An 18,866-nucleotide genomic window follows, 5' to 3' on the forward strand; every position below is an offset into this window, starting at 1 on the left:
AACTGGAAAAGGAAGTGGAGCATATGTTCTGATCATTTGTTAGTATGTGTAGTGAACAAAAATAGTTCATGGGCCTTCATTGAAAGGCAGAAATGTTACAAATGTACCTTGAATAATGGGCAGAAATCTGTCTTAATTACAATTGTACAATTATTCTTAATAGAGCACTATCAAGTCTATTAGCAATATATGTAGCTCAGATAGTGAACAAATAGATTGTTGTAAGTTGCTCTAAATTTGATTCGGAAGAGACAAAACCTCACTAAAATAGGGGACAAAAATACGAACCTAGCTCTTTAACTTAGTTTGACAAAGAAAATCTTATAAACTAATCTCACTGTCAGTATTTTTTAATCATTGAGCTTATGGCAGCTATTGATACAAGTTAACATGATATGGATTTAAAATACTACTTTTGTTTGTATAAGCCTTGTTAAGGTTACATTGTGACCTTAACTCTTATCTTTGATTCGGAAAATTAACTCCACCAAAAACCACGTAAAAATCTGAATGCATTTGCTTTCCCATAAACTGAACCGTTATTGAAGGAAGTGGCATTGTTCATTATGATTTTGAGGGAAATGGTTGACAAATGTTCTGATGTCGCATAAGGTCAGCATGGTAGCACAGTTGGTTCACAGCTCCAGGGTTCGAGATTTGATTCCCGGCCTGTGTCACTATGCGGAGTCTGCACGTTCCCCTCGTGTCTGCATGAGTTTCCTCCGGGTGCTCCGGTTTCTTCCCACAGTCCAAAGATGTGCAGGTTAGGTGGATTGGCCATTCTAAATTGCCATTAGTGCCCAAAAAGGGTCGGTAGAGTTACTGGGGCACGGGGATAGGTTGGAAGTGTGGGTTTAAATGGGGTGCTCTTTCCAAGGGCCGGTGCAGACTTGATGGGCTGAATGGCCTCCTTCTGCACTGTAAATTCTATGAATCTATTGAGAGGGATTGCAATTTAAAATTCCAGTTTTTGCAGGGTAGAGTAGAAACTTTGAATTAGTAAATAAAAATATCAGGAAAGAGACAGCTTTTCATCAATTTTATTTAGCTATGGCACCAGTAATTCTACAAAAACAGGAAGCTAGATAACTTCAAGAGGGCATAAACAGGTTAGGTTGAATGGACTGCACAGGGTGAGTGAGTAATGCATTTTGGGAGCAAGCACAAACAAGAGGAATATGAAGCTAATGAAACAATGGCAGTGTGCAGTAACCTGGGGGCTACAAATAATTAATTTCTTGAAAGTGAGAGGTAGATAAAGCATAACAAGGGTAACAAATATTTTGAGTTTTGAAAATGGGGCATTATGAAAATCAGAGATGATCAATTTTGTGTACGGTAATAATTAAGATGTAGTGCACGATTCCCAGGCCCCACTGTGCTCTCGCTTGAGCGCAACGCGGCCAGTGAATGCCGGGAGAGGCTTGCAGCAAGCCTCCCGAGATTTTCCGAAGACCTGCAAAGTCTCAAAGTCTGAACCCCACCTCAAATGGGTGGGACTGAATGATGCTCACTGAAGTAGGTTGTAAACCTAATTAAGACTTAGCTGCACGGTATCCACCGGCCGCCTTCGATTCACCAGCCTCCCCAGGGAGGCTGCAACCTGGCGGCAATCAGTGATGGGCCACACAAACATTGACCAGGCGGAAAGGTACCTGGGCGGTCTCCAGGGCCACCAGAGACCCGTAGGTGGTCAGGATAAGTGCAGGGTGGCTCCCTAGCCCTCCCCATTCAACATGGGCACCTTGGCACTGCCCAGCTGGCACCTTGTCACTGCCACTCTGGCATTGCCAAGGTGCCTGGATGGCACTGCTAAGCCAGCAGGAGCACTGCCACCCTGCCAAAAGTGCCCAAGTACCAGGGTGGCACAGCCAAAGGTTGGGGAGGAGGGGGGCCATGCCCATAGAATGAGGGTGGGGGTGTTAAAAGGTTAGGGAGTAATGAGGGTGGGGGTGTTAAAAGGTGAGGGAGTAATGAGGGTGGGGGTGTTAAAAGGTGAGGGAGTGTAGAGCAGGTAAGTAGGGGCCTCTGGGAGGTTGGTTGGTTGGGTGATGGGTGGAGGTCCTAGAAGGAAGATAATGCTGTAAGAGTGCTTGGGAGGATGACCAGGGACCCCATAGTGTCCCTCATTTGGGGGGTGTGGCGCAGTGTCCATGTGTGTGTGGAGGGGTGACATTGCCTATGGGTAGGGGATGTGGAGGGCCCACATGCTCACTTAAAGATCGGGGCACCCTTTCAAAATGGCAGCCTGATATCTGAGTTCAGCTCCCCAGTGCTAAAAAAATTCCAAGTGTGGACTAAACTGGTGAGAAACTCCCCAGGACCCTAAAAAATGACTAAGTGTATCATTGAATAGCGGTGGGGAACTCGCCGGCAGACCAGCACGAAAGTCCCTGAAAAATGCACCACAAGTTAACTTAGAAATGTTTTGGGAGAATCATGCCCATAGTTGAGGACAGTGTTGTAATGATACGTATATTGACTGGGATGTAAAGTGTTAACAAGTTAATGATCACGCTTCTTACCACGAGAGGGAACCGCAGATCTTTTGTATAAATATCATGTGACTTGGGGATTCTGGGATTAGGAGATGATTACGAGTTGAGAGGTAGGAGAGAGCTGAAAGAGTGTCAAGCATAGAGAGCAGTTGTATACTTGAGAGTTCTGTAAGTTAGAGATGGCATAGTTTTATACAATGACCTTCTACTTTCAGAATGTGAACAAATCTTAGTAGTGTAATAAATTTATAGTTTTGTTCATTAACAAAGCTTTGAGTTCTTTATTCAACACTACGCATCCGAGCCATCGAGGTAAAGCAGAATAGAGAATACAACACTTTGTTACTTTGTGCGCCCCCCCCCCCCCCCCCCCCCCCCCCTCCACCACCACCATTATAGAAAGTAATTTTGAAATTGTAGGGATGGTGCAGATCCATTTGGATGATGTGAGAAATGGAAAAACCAGATATAAAAAAAACTCGGACTATTTCCACCAGAGCAAAGAAGACCAAGAGAATATTTAATAAGAGGATTTTAAAATGCTGTGGTGCTGGAGCCAATGACAAGATCAAGAGATCATTCATTTTAATGAGGGTGAGGAAAGAGATCGGGCAAACGTATTCAGAGTACTGTTGAAACATGGAATGCTTTTACAGCAGAAAGCAGTTGAAAGAGAGGCCATTACATATTGTGATTTGTTTTGGATTGCTTTGATGAAGGACTGACACAGATATGATAGGTTTAATGGCCTCTTATGCTATAAACATCTATGGTCCTCGGCTTCTTATTGTTTGATTTCTGCCCTTTTGAATGAAGATTTGCCACGGAAATTGGCAATATACAAGGCTGATTTATGTTTTTCTAGGCAAATAATAGATCCAAGTTAATAATTTATGGAAATAAGTTACTTTGGATGATTATGAATTAAGTCTCTACCAATGAATTTCACATTGTAAAGTCAGTTTTTACAAGGTACTGATAGCAGAACAGACATTAGATTTAATCATAGCCAGTCCTTTATTGGAATTTTTTACAGCTATTGATGGGAAATAAGACAAATGATAGACAGAAACCAGAATGAATTTGAGGCATTTATTGTTCAGAAACCGTTTGGACCTTGTCAGCTGTATATGAAATGAAAAACAGCATTTATTTTTCACTCTGAAAGTTGTTTGACCTATATTGGTAAATTGTGAGATGACATTTACTGAGGAACTCAGTCCTGTTTGTACACCAAAGCACATAGGAATGAATCCTTACTGGACATTTATGGCAGCTGATTACATAAGTGATTCTAAAATGAACCAATCAGAGTAACTTCACTTTAAAAAGTCCCCATAATAATGTTATTTATGTTCTGTTAAATAGCAATTTTCTATAATCCATTAATTAGTAATTGGCAAGCATTTAATTACTTGACTTGCTGCTTTAAAGCAACAGGTCATAAACTGTAATTTTATATCTGCTATGAAGTTTAACTACGATCTATCTGAGGAATAGAGCTAATGTTGTATGAAAGGATGCAAACAACTAACTCAGCACTGGCTGGCAATTGAAGAAGCAATGCCGAAAAGGGCGAAATTCATCCTGAAATATCGGTTAAAAATGTTGGCATTATTGCCTGAAAGTGGGTGCATAAATGATGGTTATGAGATGAATGTAGGAATTTCAAATGTATTGCATTAAAGGTATTTGGTGTAGTGAGGGTTAAAAGCCTGTGTTAGTGTTTGACTGCTGCAGTCATGTTTTAAAATAAATCCTAGTTTGAAAGACAAGGGTTTGGGAGACATGTGTGCAATTCACCCATCGTTAAAAACTTGGACTAATGCAGTTTTATTTGGATTAAGCGAGTGGAGTTAATTAGATTTCAGTTTGGTAATAATATAATAATCTTTATTAGTGTCACAAGTAGGCTTACTTTAACACTGAAATGAAGTTACTGTGAAAATCTCCTAGTCGCCACATTCCGGCGCCTGTTCTGGTACACTGAGGGAGAATTCAGAATGTCCAATTCACCTAACGAGCACATCTTTCGGGACTTGTGGGAAGAGACCGGAGCACCCAGAGGAAACTCATGCAGACATGGGGAGAACGTGCAGACTTCGCACAGACAGCGACCCAAGCTGGGAATCGAACCCTGGTCCCTGGCGCAGTGAAACAGCTTCACTGCTATCGCGTGGCCATAAGATGATGGCGTTACTGGGTGGAGCTCATGGAGCAGGCATTTTGCAAGAAAAGCAGGTCAGTGGAGTTCTGGATGAAGCTGTGAACCGAAGTCCAACAATTTGCTCTCATTGCAGTTCAGTTGAAGAAGATTTAACAGTCTTTCCAAGCAATGCAGACTTGTCTGAGAACAAGGGGAGCTGGAACGAACTGAGAAGCATCTTCTAAAGAAATATAGCCATGGTTCTGACAGGATTCGGGGCTTTTCTCTAAAGCAGTGGCACAAGATCTCTCTCAAAGAACACCTCTGTAAAGCAAGTCTTCCTGAGTGCTAATGATATTTTAACAGTGCATTAAGAGCTGAGATGTTTTTCTTGTTATTTGTGTTGGAATAAAGGTAGCAGTCACGGGTATTGTATTCACTGTATTGAGTAGCATTGTTTAAGGGGGTAATGTAAGCTATTTTCTTGTGTGATGTTAAGGATATTTTAATACTGTGTTAGTAATAAAGTTTGTTTTAATATACCATTATCCCTAATCCTTCGCGCAGTCACTCCTGGAACGAGGCATCCTTCCCTCATAGTCTTACAAAATAAAAATAAAATATGGGTTTCTGTCTAGTATCTGAGCCACTGTTGGGGTCTGGTCTTGGATCGTAATAGTTACTAGAGAGATCTTGTGAAGCGGCTACCATTATGATTGTATGATCATGTGATAGTGTGATCTGTGTTTCAGTGCCATTTGACATCTTTCTGGTAGTATTTACACCAGCAAATTAGCTAAGTCTGAAATCTTTAAAATTGCTCAGTTTTACTTACAGTCATTGAGGTTTTGTTTCACCAATTCATGATTTAGTCACTAAGGATGCATATTTATAGATATATATTTCAACTGGATATTCCTATCTTGTGGCGAATTATGAGTAAATGTGTCAGCGTGTACTATGACCCTCTCCCCACCACCTCCACCACCGTGCCTCTCAGTGAATTTGTTAAGTGAGTTGCTAAGTTATGCAGCTGAGAAAAATATATGGCTGTTACAGGACAGTGGTTGTAATTGTACCGTTAGTCTTAGTGCTCACAAATTAGGAAGAGAGGTTCTCATTCCTGATTGCTATGCAGCCACTTTTGCTGGAAATGTGTACATGTAGAAATAGTTTGGGGATAGGATTGACGTTAAGTGTTTTCATTTTGGTTGGAAAACTAATCTGACACATTGTACTTGCTGTAGGTGGAACTACATATCAGCAAAGAGTTTAACACTATCATTGTACAATGTTTCCTATTTTACAAAGAACTTTATTCAAATGTTTGCCAAATGAATACATGCACAAAAGGGAAGCTGAGAAAATTGGAAGGAAAAATAAGCCCATAAGCGTTACTTTGCATTCACAACTCCCCTGTGGGGGATAAAAAACTTAACTCCCCTTTAGGACATTCTAGTTATTAAACTTGTATGGGATGAATAGCCATTTAGGAAAACTCTGGTTTACATCACACCACTCTTGGAGCTCAAGTCCCGAATGTTCCCAAATGTCCAGTTCCAGATTAGTATTATTCAGTGTGCTGAATATTTATAAATTTAGATGTTTATTCCAACTGTAGCTTCTTTTTAAACTGGTCATAACTGGAAACCTCTGTGGGCCTACATTGAATCAGCATTCAGAGATTGCTTAAAATGTCAGGCTTTCAACCTAGTGCTGAATCTATTTTGCCCAGTTGAGCTCCGTGACTATTTATTTTATCTGCATTTCTTGTGTAAAGTGCCGAGGTACTTGGTGGACGTGAATATATCCTAATTTAATCTTGTATGAAACTGTTTTTGAAGGAATTATATTTGAGCATGTATTCATTTGGCAAACATTTGAATAAAGTTCTTTTTAAAATAGGAAACATCGTAAAATGATAGTTACCTTATTTCTAATATTCCTGTCTCAATATAATTTCAGAAAAATTGCATTTGATTATACTCATACGTTTGTTTAAAGTGTACAGTCCAGCTTTCACGTCACCAAAGGTGTCACCCCTAGGCAGGTATATACTGCCTCTTTGATTTAGAAGGTTGTGGTCAAGCCCCACACTCAGACCAGAACACTTGGTGATGCTCAAGTGCTATAACAGAGAATGCTGCATTGTTACAGGTGCTGTCTTTCAGTCTGCTAGATTAAGGCCCTGTCCATTTCAGGCAGATACAACCTCTCCCTTGGCACTATTTGAAATATACATGGGGTTTCTCCCTGAATCCTGGCCAGTATTTATTCCTTAGTCAGCTTGATCAAAAATAGATCAACAGATCATTTATCTCATGGACATCTGTGGAACCTTAGAACAGTACAGCACAGAACAGGCCCTTCGGCCCTCAATGTTGTGCCGAGCAATGATCACCCTACTCAAGCCCACGTATCCACCCTATACCAGTAACCCAACAACCCCCATTAACATTATTTTTTAGGACACTAAGGGCAATTTAGCCTGGCCAATCCACCTAACCCGCACATCTTTGGACTGTGGGAGGAAACCGGAGCACCCGGAGGAAACCCACGCAGACACGGGGAGGACGTGTCCAAAAAAACCTTACTTTACAAAATTTGGCTGTCACATTTACCTTCATAACAACTGCACTTCTTTAGCTGTGAAGTGCTTTGGAACATCCCAAGGATCTGGAAGCTGTTCAATAGCTGAAAGTCTTTGTTCTTCTGTCTTGATTTTACTAACACCAAATGTCGAGTAATTATTATTTAGTAAAAGGTCTATGATGACGATGATTTGTCACTGTGTTTGCTTTCTCTACTTTTTCTTGGAGACCCTTGAGTCAAGAAGAGATATCTCAGCGACGGGAGCAAGCCAGGAAAAGACATGCAGAAAAACTTGCAAATCAGATGCAGAAGTTGGAACAATGCCCACCTGAGAAGACCCTTGAGATCTCCTCGGCTAACGCAAGTACAAGAGGTGAAAATTCTTATTGTTGTAATTGGTATTAATTCTGGAGCAAAAGTATATTTTCTCAAAGTATATTTCTTCTATTTGAGTAGGGGGTCTTTAGATGAAGTCGTTTAGCATCTTTTCTCTAATAATATTGTATAATAGCATCAAATAATTTAGTAAAATGAAAGCAATCCCTCAAGGTTTATAATCTATTGATCAGCATGGTAGCACACGTGGCTAGCACTGTGGCTTCACAGCGCCAGGGTCCCAGGTTTGATTCCCAGCTGGGTCACTGTCTGCGGAGTCTGTACGTTCTCCCCGTGTCTACGTGGGTTTCTTCCAGGTGCTCCAGTTTCCTCCCACAGTACAAAGATATGCAGGTTCGGTAGATTGGCCATGCTAAATTGCCCTTAGCATCCAAAAGGTTTAGATGTGGTTATAGTTATCGGCTGGAAGTGAGGGCTTAAGTGGGTCGGTGCAGACTCGAGGGGCCAAATGGCCTCCTTCTGCACTGTATGTTCTATGCATCTATGTATGTAGCAGGATGTCAGAAGCAATAATGATACCAGCTGCAATGTTTTAATAATTATTTAGTAGATCTGTCATGTTGCTGTCAGAGGAAGTAGTGTTTTATAAGGAAGCATTCCATGTTCAATTATTTGATTATTTATTGAGCAGCACCAAGTTCGCCATGAAATGTTTTATGGGCGAGTTTATTCGTTCCTGGCTGGCTGGGTGCTGCTGAAACCCAATTTATGCATTTAGCACAGTTGTTGGCAGCAGATTTATTGATTCAGTTCCATTTGTAGTGGCGAGCTGGCTCCAAAGCTCACAGGTTGGTGCTGGACTGATTATGCATTGACAGTCTGTCTTCAAGAATAGAGCAACTGAACTCACCAGATTTTACACTATAATAACTTATGAGTGACCGTTGACCATGAATTCCATCCATAGTCTAGCAGCTCTCATTGTCGAGCAATATAAAAATAGACTTGGGGACTATGTTTAATTTAGCTGGCAGTTTACATGTCTGCAAAATGTGATTGTATCTGACATGCTTGTCTACAATTTGAGTCAGTTACTATTTTTTAACATACATATTTAATTATATCCTGTCACGACCAGGTAAAAGGTATTTTCTCAAAGTGGTCCATATGCTAACAATTTGTGTGAGTGTACGTGTATGTAGCCCCCTTTTAATTTGCAAGTGATTCAGCTTAAAGTTAACCAGCAGCAACGCTTTAGTCTTGAACCAGAAAAGGTTAGTTTATTGCAAAAAACACTGCTGTACGTTACTTAAGTAAAAGTAGTGAAGTTACTAACTGAATACATAAAAAGATTAAATGCAGATAAGGCTAAAAGATACTTATAAAGGTGGGATTCAGTTCAGTTTTTCAAGACGACATTGCAGCTCTGCAGCTTGCAGTAGAATTGTTGGTTGTCTGGAGTGAAGGGTTAAGTTGAAGATTTGTGTTCAGCAGCTGCAAAGCCTCTGTAGTCGCTTACTCAAGTGTTTGCCTTTTCAGGTAGATGCAGCAGTTTCTGGTGGAGAGTGAGGGAGGGAGGTTGCTTGTTCCTCAATAATTCTGCACTTACAGCACGTGTTGATTGCTTAGATTCTTTTCCACAGAGCAACAGTTGACTTCAGGATACCTTCCTCTTTGTTCTCCCTAGGCTGAGAACTTTCTCTGATGCCTCTTGGTTCTTTTGGGGGTTCTGCACAGCTGGTTTTTGCAGCCTGTCTTTATCACAGCAAAAGGAAAATAGTGCTAATGTTAATTTCAAATGAGCCATTGTTCCGCCAGGCAAAGAATTATGTTGCGGCCCTTTGAAGACCCTTCCTGTTTTCTGTTCTCTGAGAAGCTAGGGGGTCTTCATATCTTTAGAAGATTCAGTTGACAGCGCTTGCATTTTAATGACTCTGTGATTGTTATATTACCTTTGGTTGTAATATGTTGTTGTTCTTTGCCTTTTGATCCTGAATGGTCTGTTGAGTTGATAACAAAGAAACCACCAATCATTAGATTGAATCAAAACTAATTTATTGGTTATAAATATTATATTATAAATTAAATGAAGTTCGCACACAGTACTGAGCTATAACTAGTAATATTGAATCTCCAGCAGTAATCTATAATCCAGTAGTCACTAATGATATCCTCGTGTTAAGTCTCTCTAATCTAAACTACTCCTCATGCTGTGATCAGTCTCTCTCCTTTGCAAACTCTTACTAACTACCCAGCATTCCCTGAGGTATGATATTTATACTGGAAACTGGTGGTGCCCTCTAGTGTTTGAATTACACGGCAATGTAATAATTAACCCTTCACAGACGTGCTTATTTACATATCAGTACAGTGATCAGCTCTGGAAATAGAGTCTGACGAGGTGTGAGCAAACACGGAAAGGTGCTAAAATATCTGTCCATACCACCATTTTGAAAAAGGCTTTTGAACTCGATTTAAAAGCTTAGATAGCAAAAGTGTACCTTTAAACCAGTTGTCCTTAACATCTATAATATAACTACATGTTCATAACAGTACATATATCTATCATGTATTTTATCTGATTACCAGCTTCTATCTGGTTGGGATTTGATGTGAACGCATTACAGTGGCACTGGTGGTGGTTGGCCAATGAGAACACAACAGCTCCACCCATGGTAGGAGTGGCCACTGCAACATAATTGTTGACATAAAATTTAATGGTAAATGATTATCAAAACTTATTTACAGAGCCACTGTAGTATTAACTAATGCCACATTCTCATTATCAAAAAATGCAGAACTTTTTGAACAACACACTTTACATTATTAGTCATTTTTGTCAGTCCAATGAAACGTTCCTTTTAGCGGCATGGTGACACAGTGGTTAGCACTGCGACCTCACAGAACCAGGGTTCGTTTCCAGCATTGGGTGATGATCTGCATTGAGTCTGCACGTTCTCCCCGTGCCTGTGTCGGTTTCCTCCGGGTGCTCCAAATTCTTCCCATAGTCCAAAAGTGTGCAGGTTAGGTGGATTGGCCACGACCAATTCACGAGGTTACAGGGATAGGGTGGGGGAGTGCGCCCTTTTGTAGGGTCGGTGCAAACTCGATAGGCTAAATAGCCTGCTTCTGCATTGATGAGATTCTATGAAAAGGCTGGGGGGTGGTGATGAGGTAGAGGGGATTGGAGGGACATCAAAAAACTGAATGAACTGTTCACGCATCTCAGGGATCTGGAATTTCCAACATTGGTGCTTCGAAATCCACTATTGATATCTTCCTTTCTGACCTTCACACCTGAAAAGACCAGTTTTTCTGATGGTTGCTCGGTCGGAACTGCTCATCTGGGGCGGAATTCTCCGCAAGGCCTGACGTCGTCGTGAAACCCGGAGGGATAGGCGGGCCGTACCGGGAAACTTGGCGGCCGGGCCTTGTCCCTGGCTTCAAGGCCCGGCGCGCCAAGAATGATGCCGCGGCGGAGCCTAATGACGTCAGCCACGCATGCGCGGGTTGGACAGCTCAAACCCGCGCATGCGCGATTGCCGTCTTTCCCCTCAGCCGCCCTGCAAGACGTGGCGGCTTGATCTTGCGGGGAAGCTGAGGGGAAAGAGTGCGTCCCCTTGAGTTGCCGGCCCGACGATCGGTGGGCACCGATCGCGGGCCAGTCCCCTCCTGAGCACGGCCGTGGTGCTCGATCCCCGATCCCGCCCCCCCCCCCCCCCCCCCCCCTAGGCCCCACACTTACCTGGCGCGCCATGTTCACGACGGCAGCGGCCAGGTGTGGTTGCCGCCGTCGTCAACAGGTTGGGAACGGCAGGCCGCTCGGCCCATTCGGGTCGGAGAATCGCGGGCCGCCGTTTCCCGCGTTTCTCCGAGCAGCGTGTCGGAAAACCGGACACGCCATTTTGGGGGGGTGGGAGAATAGCGGGAGGTGCGGGAGCGGACCTCCCACTATTCTCCCACCCATCGCGGTTGCGGAGAATCGCGGCCCTGATCTTTGGGGCAGCTTCACTTTAAAGTTCTTTTGGTGAACTTTGAAAACAGTTGGGACTGTCAGGTCTACGCTGGACTCAGCAACTGTCAGCTTTGTTAAAAAAAATCTGTTAAACTGACAGGTACTGAGAATGGGAACTGAATGTCATGCAGTGATTGGAGGAGCAGTGAGCATGGGAAAGACAGAGCTGTTTCCAATCACAGATTCTCTCTCTCACACGCTGGCTGCTCCAAGTCCTCCAATCACATGTTTTATTGCACCTCCAGAGATCGACTATGATTGAAGGAACAACAAGTCGGGGAGGGAGGGGACCTCTTAATGGAGGTTAGTGAGCAGTTATTCTAGCTGTTCCCACTGTTGCAGGAGACTTTTGACTGCGCTGTCATCCATCAATTTGACCAGATGCTCGACAACCAATCTAATCCCTTCAACATTCTTCATAACGCTAAAGACAAAAGGCTTGAATAAGAAAAACAAGAGGGTGTGTACCAGGCTCACCATTACTCTGGATCTGCAGGGCTCTGTGTTCGAGAGGAGGAACCCAGCTTGAGATTGACATGGCAACCTCCAGAACCCTCCTCTCTGTTTAAGAGGATCCCGGGCACAGTCTTTGGAATACAGGGTCATAATTGGCCTTGTGATATTTAAATTTGTAAGTGAGGGATAATATACTGTTGGAATATGGCAACCCTCATTCTTACAGTGTTGTACAAACTGAACCTTGAATGTATTGACTCCCGTCTGCAGCATAAATGCAGAATTTCTATTCATAGTAATGCACAATATTCAATTTCAAAAGTTAATGGTTGTGGGGTGCAAAACTGAAGGTTGTGTAGACATGTGTTACTCTTGCAAAGCTCCTGCCGGTACTCCAGCTTATATTTCATAACATTTGCATTTAGTATGGTCAGAAAACAGATTTACATGTTTTTATTTTTCATTCCACTGAAGACATTCAGATATCGGAGCAGATGGATCTCAGCAGACAGGACGATCAACACAAAGAATGCTTCATTGCATTTGCCAGAGTGTACAGTGGAACAATCCGCAAAGGGCAGAAATTGTTTGTGCTTGGACCAAAGTACGATCCTTCAGAAGCTTTAGCCAAGGTGCGCACATATGCATTTCAGTGTTTTGATATTATGGGGCTTTTCTTCCAAATATTCTATATGACTAGTGTCTTAGAAGTAGTGGTTTTTGGTGATACAACAGGTATTTCTTGAGAGTGAACTATTTGAGCAGAGAATTGAACTTGGAATACTCACCATGTCCAGAGCTAAATAATTAATAGAAATATAGAATATTTTTTGATGGCAACTTCAATAATGTTCCCTCATGAACACGTAACATACGTAAATGAAGCAAAATATTGGTTTTGGGGTGAGGTGATGTGGCTCAGAGAATGGACCGACTGGACTGACCTCAACAAACCATTGAAATCATGTTCAGAGCAGGTGATGTTAAAACTATTCATATTGTTTTCTAAGAGAGAGATGAAAGGAGAGGAAAACAGAAAGTTAATATAAAACAGAAAGTCGCAGAAGATATAAAAATACATAACATTATGGGTAGCTCTGAGGGTCTGCCGAGAGAATACAAAAATATAACACATGATGCAATTCTGTGGCTATCATTTTCATGCCTCCTTTCTGAATCCAGATCAAAAGATTCACAAGTACTGTTTATGTTATGCACCAGTAGCATCTCTGTAACTTCTGGCAAAGGATACAGCAGTGCCTAGGGTTGTTATTTAGGAAGACAGAAAGAAAGAGCTGATAACCTATTCCAATAAGTGGGTAAATAATTGTGCATATAGAAGAGAATTGACTGTCAGAAGCAGGGGGAGCTTTTTGGGTGGAAAGCATGCAAACAGGAAGGATGATCTGCCTTAATAAGATGATAGCAATGCTTTTTGTGCTTAGCATTCACAGAATTGGGGAATCACTTAATCTAGATTTAGAAAGGGGGTCTGACAGACGGAGAAACAAATATTTGTAAGGGATTACAATGTAAAAAAAATTGAATAGAAACGTAGAAAAATAGAAGCAGGAGGAGGCCATTCGGCCCTTCAGGCTTGCTCCGCCATTCATTATGACCATGGCTGATTATCAGGTTCAATACCCTGATCCCGCCTTCCCCCCAAATCCCTTGATCCCTTTAGTACAAAGATCTATATCTAATTTCTTCTTGAAATTATGTAACATTTTGGCCTCAACTACTTTCTGTGGTCGAGAATTCCACAGATAAAAAAAAAGAGAATTCCACAGATTCACCACTCGAGTGAAATTCTCCTCACTTCAGTCATAAAAGGTTTATCCCTTATCCTCAAACTATGACCTCTAGTTCTGGACACCACCACCATCGGGAACATTCTTTTTGAATCTACACTATCTAATCCTGTTAGAATTTTGTTAATTTCTATAACATCCCCTCTCACTCTTCTAAACTCCAATGAATATAATCCTAACTGACTTAGTCTCTCCTCATTTGACAGTACCGCCATACCAGGAATCAGCCTGGTAAACCTTCACTGCACTCTCTTCATAGCAAGAACGTCCTTCCTCAGATAAGGCCACCAAAACTGAACAAATACTCCACGTGTGGCCTCACCAATGCCCTGTACAGTTGAGGTCCTAGCACAGGTCTCTGTGATACCCCACTAGTCACTGCCTGCCAATCAGAAAAAGACCCATTTATTCAAACTTTTTGCTTCCTGACTGCTAACTAGCTTTCTATCCATCTCAAGACACTACCCGTAATCCCATGCATTTTAACTTTACATATTAATCTGCTATATGAGACCTTGTCGAAGGCCTTCTGAAAGTCTAAATCAACCACATCTACCGGTTCTCCCTGGTCAACTCTACTAGTTACACCTTTAAAGAATTTGATTTGTCGAGCATGATTTCCTTTTGTAACTCAAAGTTGACTTTGTCTGATTACACCACTGCTTTCCAAATGCTGTGCTATGAAATCCTTGATAATTGACTCCAGCAACTTCCCTCCTACCGATATTAGGCTCACTGGTCTATAGTTCCTTATTTTCTCTCTACCTCCCTTTTGAATAGTGGGGTTACATTCGCTACCCTCCAACCTGTAGGAACCACTCCAGAGTCCAAAAAATTTGGGAAATGACCACCAACTATTTCTAGGGCCACTTCCTTAAGTATTCTGGGATGAAGATATCAGGCCCTGGAAATTTGTCTGCCTTCAATCCCATAATTTCCCCAAAAGGATTTCTTTATTAATACTCATTTCCTTTAGCTCCTCACTAAAACTTGTATTTCTCTAAACTTACGGTACATTACTCATGTCTCCTTTTGTGAAGACAGAAGCAAAGTATGCATTTAATTCCTCAGCCATTTCTTTGTTCCCTTTTATGAATTTCCCGGTTTCACTCTGTAAAGGGTCTACATTAGTTTTTATCCATCTTTGTCTCTTTACATACCTTTGGAAACTTTTACAGTCAGTTTTTATATTGTATTTCATATTGTATTTTCCCTTCTCTTAATCAATTCCTAGGTCTGTCTTTGCTGAATGTTGAACTGTTTCAAATCCTCAGATCTATTACTTTTTCTAGCTAATATGTATGCCTCTTCTTTGACACTAATACTATCTCTAATTTCCCTCCTAAGCCATGGTTTGGCCAGTTACCTTTCTACTCTTGCACCAAATAGGAATAAACAACTTTTGGAGTTCACCTATTCATTCGTTTAATGCCTCCCATTGCCTGTTCGCTGTCCTTTCAGTAATAAAGAACAAAGAAAAGTACAGCACTGGAACAGGCCCTTCGGCCCTCCAAGCCTGTGCCGATCATGTGCCTTTACAAAAAAAAATCTTCTGCCCTTCCTCGGACCATATTCCTTTATTTCCTCCCTATTCATGTATCCATTCAGATGCCTCTTAAATGTTGCTAATGTGCCTGCTTCCATCAGCGTGTTCCAGGCATCCACCACTCTCTGTGTGAAAAGCATACCTCGCACATCTCCCTTAAACTTTCCCCTTCTCACCTTGAACCTGTGCCCTCTTGTAATTGACAGTTCCATCCTTGGAAAAAGCCTCTAACTATCCATCCTGTCTATGCCTCACATCATTCTATAGATCTCTATCAGCTCTCCCCTCCGCCTCCGTCTTTCCAGTGAAAACGATCCTAATCTACTCGACCTTTCAACACCCTCGAGACCAGGAAATATTCTGGTGAGCCTTCTTTGCACTCTCTCCAAAGCTTCCAAGTCCTTCTGATAATGTGGTGGCGAGAACAGCACACAATATTCCAAATACGGCCGAACCAAGGTTTCATGCAGCTGCGACATGATTTCCAAACTCCTACATTCAATGCCCCAGCTGATGAAGCCAAGCATGCCATATGCCTTCTTAATCACCTTGGCCACCTGTGTTGTCATTTTTAGGAAACTGTGGACCTGCACGCCCAGATCCCTCTATGTTAATATTTTCCAGTCTGTCATAGCCTTCTCATGTCTCATAGCATCATAGTTACCTTTATTGAGGTTCAGGACCCTGATCTCAGAATCAACTACCTTATTATTCATAGAATCATAGAATTTACAGTGCGGAAGGTGGCCATTCAGCCCATCAAGTCTTCACTGGCCCTTGAAAAGAGCACCCTACCCAAGCCACACCTCCACCCTATCCCCGTAACCCAGTAACCCCACCTCCTTTTAGACACGAAGGGCAATTTAGCATGGCCAATCCACCTAACCTGCATATCTTTGGACTGTGGGAGAAAATTGGAGCACCTGGAGGAAACAAACGCAGACACTGGGAGAATGTGCAGACTCCGCACAGACAGTGACCCAAGCCGGGAATCGAACCTGGGACCCTGGAGCTACCGTGCCGCCCATTTACCTTGATAAAGAATTTTACCATGTTATGGTCACTCATCCCAAGGTTTCTATCACAACTAGATTGCCAACTAATTATTTCTCATTGCACAACACCCAGTGCAAGGTGGCCTGTTCCCGTGTTGGTTCGTCAACGTACTGTTCCAGAAAACCATCCCGTATACACTCCAGAAATTCCTTCTCTATTGTACTGTGACTAATTTGAATGTCACCCGGAATCACAGATGTTCCTTTATCACACGTTAAAAGAAATTCAAATGGAACAGGTATTGGAGGCTAAGCTTAACTTTTTATTTGTACTAATTCAAACTGAATTTGCTTCCAACTTCTGTATTATAGATATTGTTGGTATGACTGGCATTGCAGAATCTTGGCTAGAATATCATTGTTTCTTCATTGTAGCCCACAGCGCTGTGGACGTACCAACACCATACGGACTACTGCAGTTCAAGAAAACTGCTCACCACCATCTTCTCAGGGGCAAATAGGGATGCAAAATAAATGCTGGTCTGGCCAACAATGCTCACATTCCAAGGTTGAATACTTTTTCAAGAATAGGTTTGATGAAGTGCAGAGGACTTTTAGCAAAAATATACATTTTAAGCTTGGTGAAGCATAGAGATCATTAGTAAGGAATAATTGCAGTCAATGTTTGGGATATATAACTGATACCCAGCATCTACACAAGAAGCCTACAAAATATAGGGCAAGAGGAGTCTTTTAACGTGTGATAAAGGAACATCTGTGATTCCGGGTGACATTTGTCTACTTGTTTAGATTTTTAGTAGGTGCTGTTGACAGATTTTATTTTTAAATTGTTTTTATGGGATGTGGGCATCTCTGACTGGGCCAACATTTGTTGCTCCTGGCATGCCCTTCTGCACTATCTTTGAACCAGGGTTGATCCCCTGGCTTGGTGGTAATGGGAGAGTGTGGTAGATATACCAGGCCATGAAGGTACAGATTGTGGCTGAGTACAGTTCTGCTGCTGATGGCCCATAGGTTGCCCATTGTTGGGTTGTTAGGTTTGTTCGAAATCTATCCCACTCCACACAATGGAAAGTATTGTCTGCAAAAGGAGGTGGTCACTCCTACTGATGCTATCATGGACGACACATCCACAACTGGCAGATTTTTGGCTTCCTCATCACATCCTTTAGGACTCTGCCAGTTGGTTTTGTAGTGGTGCTACTGAGCGATTCTTGGTGATGGGCATTGAAGACCCCCACCCAGAGAACATTCTGCGTCCATGCCACCATGTTCAACATGGGGGTCTACTGATTCATCAGCTGAGGAGTGACATTGCACGAAGTTTTCTTGCCCATGTTTGAACTTCATGGGGTCCAGAATCGATATTGTGGACTGCCGGGTACTCCCTCTCGACTATATACCACTGTGCCACCACCTCTGCTGGGCCTGTCCTGCCAGTGAGACAGGACATATCCAGGGACAGTGATGGTGGTGACTGGGAAATTACCTATAAGGTATGATTCCGTGAAGATGACTATGTCAGGCTATTTCTTGATTAGACAGTCTCCCAATTTTGGGGCTAATCCCCAGATTTGGTACAGGACTAAGCAAAGGACATCAATGAACCAGAAGGTCTTTTATAACAATCAACAATTTATTTATTGAATTCAAATTTCACCTGGATCTCTGGATTATTAGTCCAGTGACAATGCCGTTATACCACTGCCTCCACATGTGGAAATGGAGATGGGGAATTGTTTGCCTTTCTCACCATCACACAGGATATCATTTGTGCCTTTGATAAATATAGGAGAATCCCAGTGCTCACGTAGTTGTTATTTTCAGTCCTGCAAGACTAGATTTAATGGACCATCTACTGTCGACTCTGTCATATTTTGTGTTAAAAGCAGTCAGCAATTACCACTATGAAACCACTTGTACTTTCACATCGTCCTTCTAGTTAGCTGTTGAGTGCTCATTTAACACCACTGGGATTGTGAAAGCTGAGGTGATTAGAATCATTCCTGCTTTCCTATGTAGCTACCTACCTGGAGTATTTCACTGCTCTCATTATTGTTTTCTGCCAGTGTGTCTTTTCTTCAGCCTTTTGGAAGCAACACTTACTCAGTAATAACCTGCTCATGGATGCTCAGCTTGGGTTCTGGCAGGACCTGGTTAAAACATGGGCAGTAGAGCTGAACTCCAGAGGTGGGGTGAGAGTGAGTGCCCTTGGCATAAAGTCGGCATTTGACCGAGAGTGGCATCAGGAAACCCTGGCAAAACCTCAGGGCAATTGGGGATGGGCAATAAATGGTGGCCTAGCCAGTAATGCCCACATCCTGGGAATGAATTTTTAAAAAAACTCAACCTTCCTGCAGCATTTGATGCAGTTGATCACCCTTCCCCCTGCCGTCCCCCCCCGTCCCGTCCCCCCGCCCCACACAGACACACCCAGAGTGCCTCTGTAC

At 42.4% G+C, this 18,866-nt stretch overlaps 1 protein-coding gene across 1 annotated transcript in view; it reads left to right on the forward strand.

The window, feature by feature from the left end:
- efl1 (elongation factor like GTPase 1) overlaps positions 1-18,866 on the forward strand; it is a 405,088-nt gene that overhangs the window by 161,887 nt on the left and 224,335 nt on the right. Inside the window, exons 13-14 of the mRNA XM_038813286.1 lie at positions 7,464-7,609; positions 12,518-12,675. Of these exons, the coding sequence (XP_038669214.1) occupies positions 7,464-7,609; positions 12,518-12,675 (304 nt within the window). The remainder of the gene's footprint in view (positions 1-7,463; positions 7,610-12,517; positions 12,676-18,866) is intronic.

This window comes from Scyliorhinus canicula, chromosome 12 (genome assembly GCF_902713615.1).
Source record: "Scyliorhinus canicula chromosome 12, sScyCan1.1, whole genome shotgun sequence".
NCBI classification, from domain to species: Eukaryota; Metazoa; Chordata; class Chondrichthyes; order Carcharhiniformes; family Scyliorhinidae; genus Scyliorhinus; species Scyliorhinus canicula.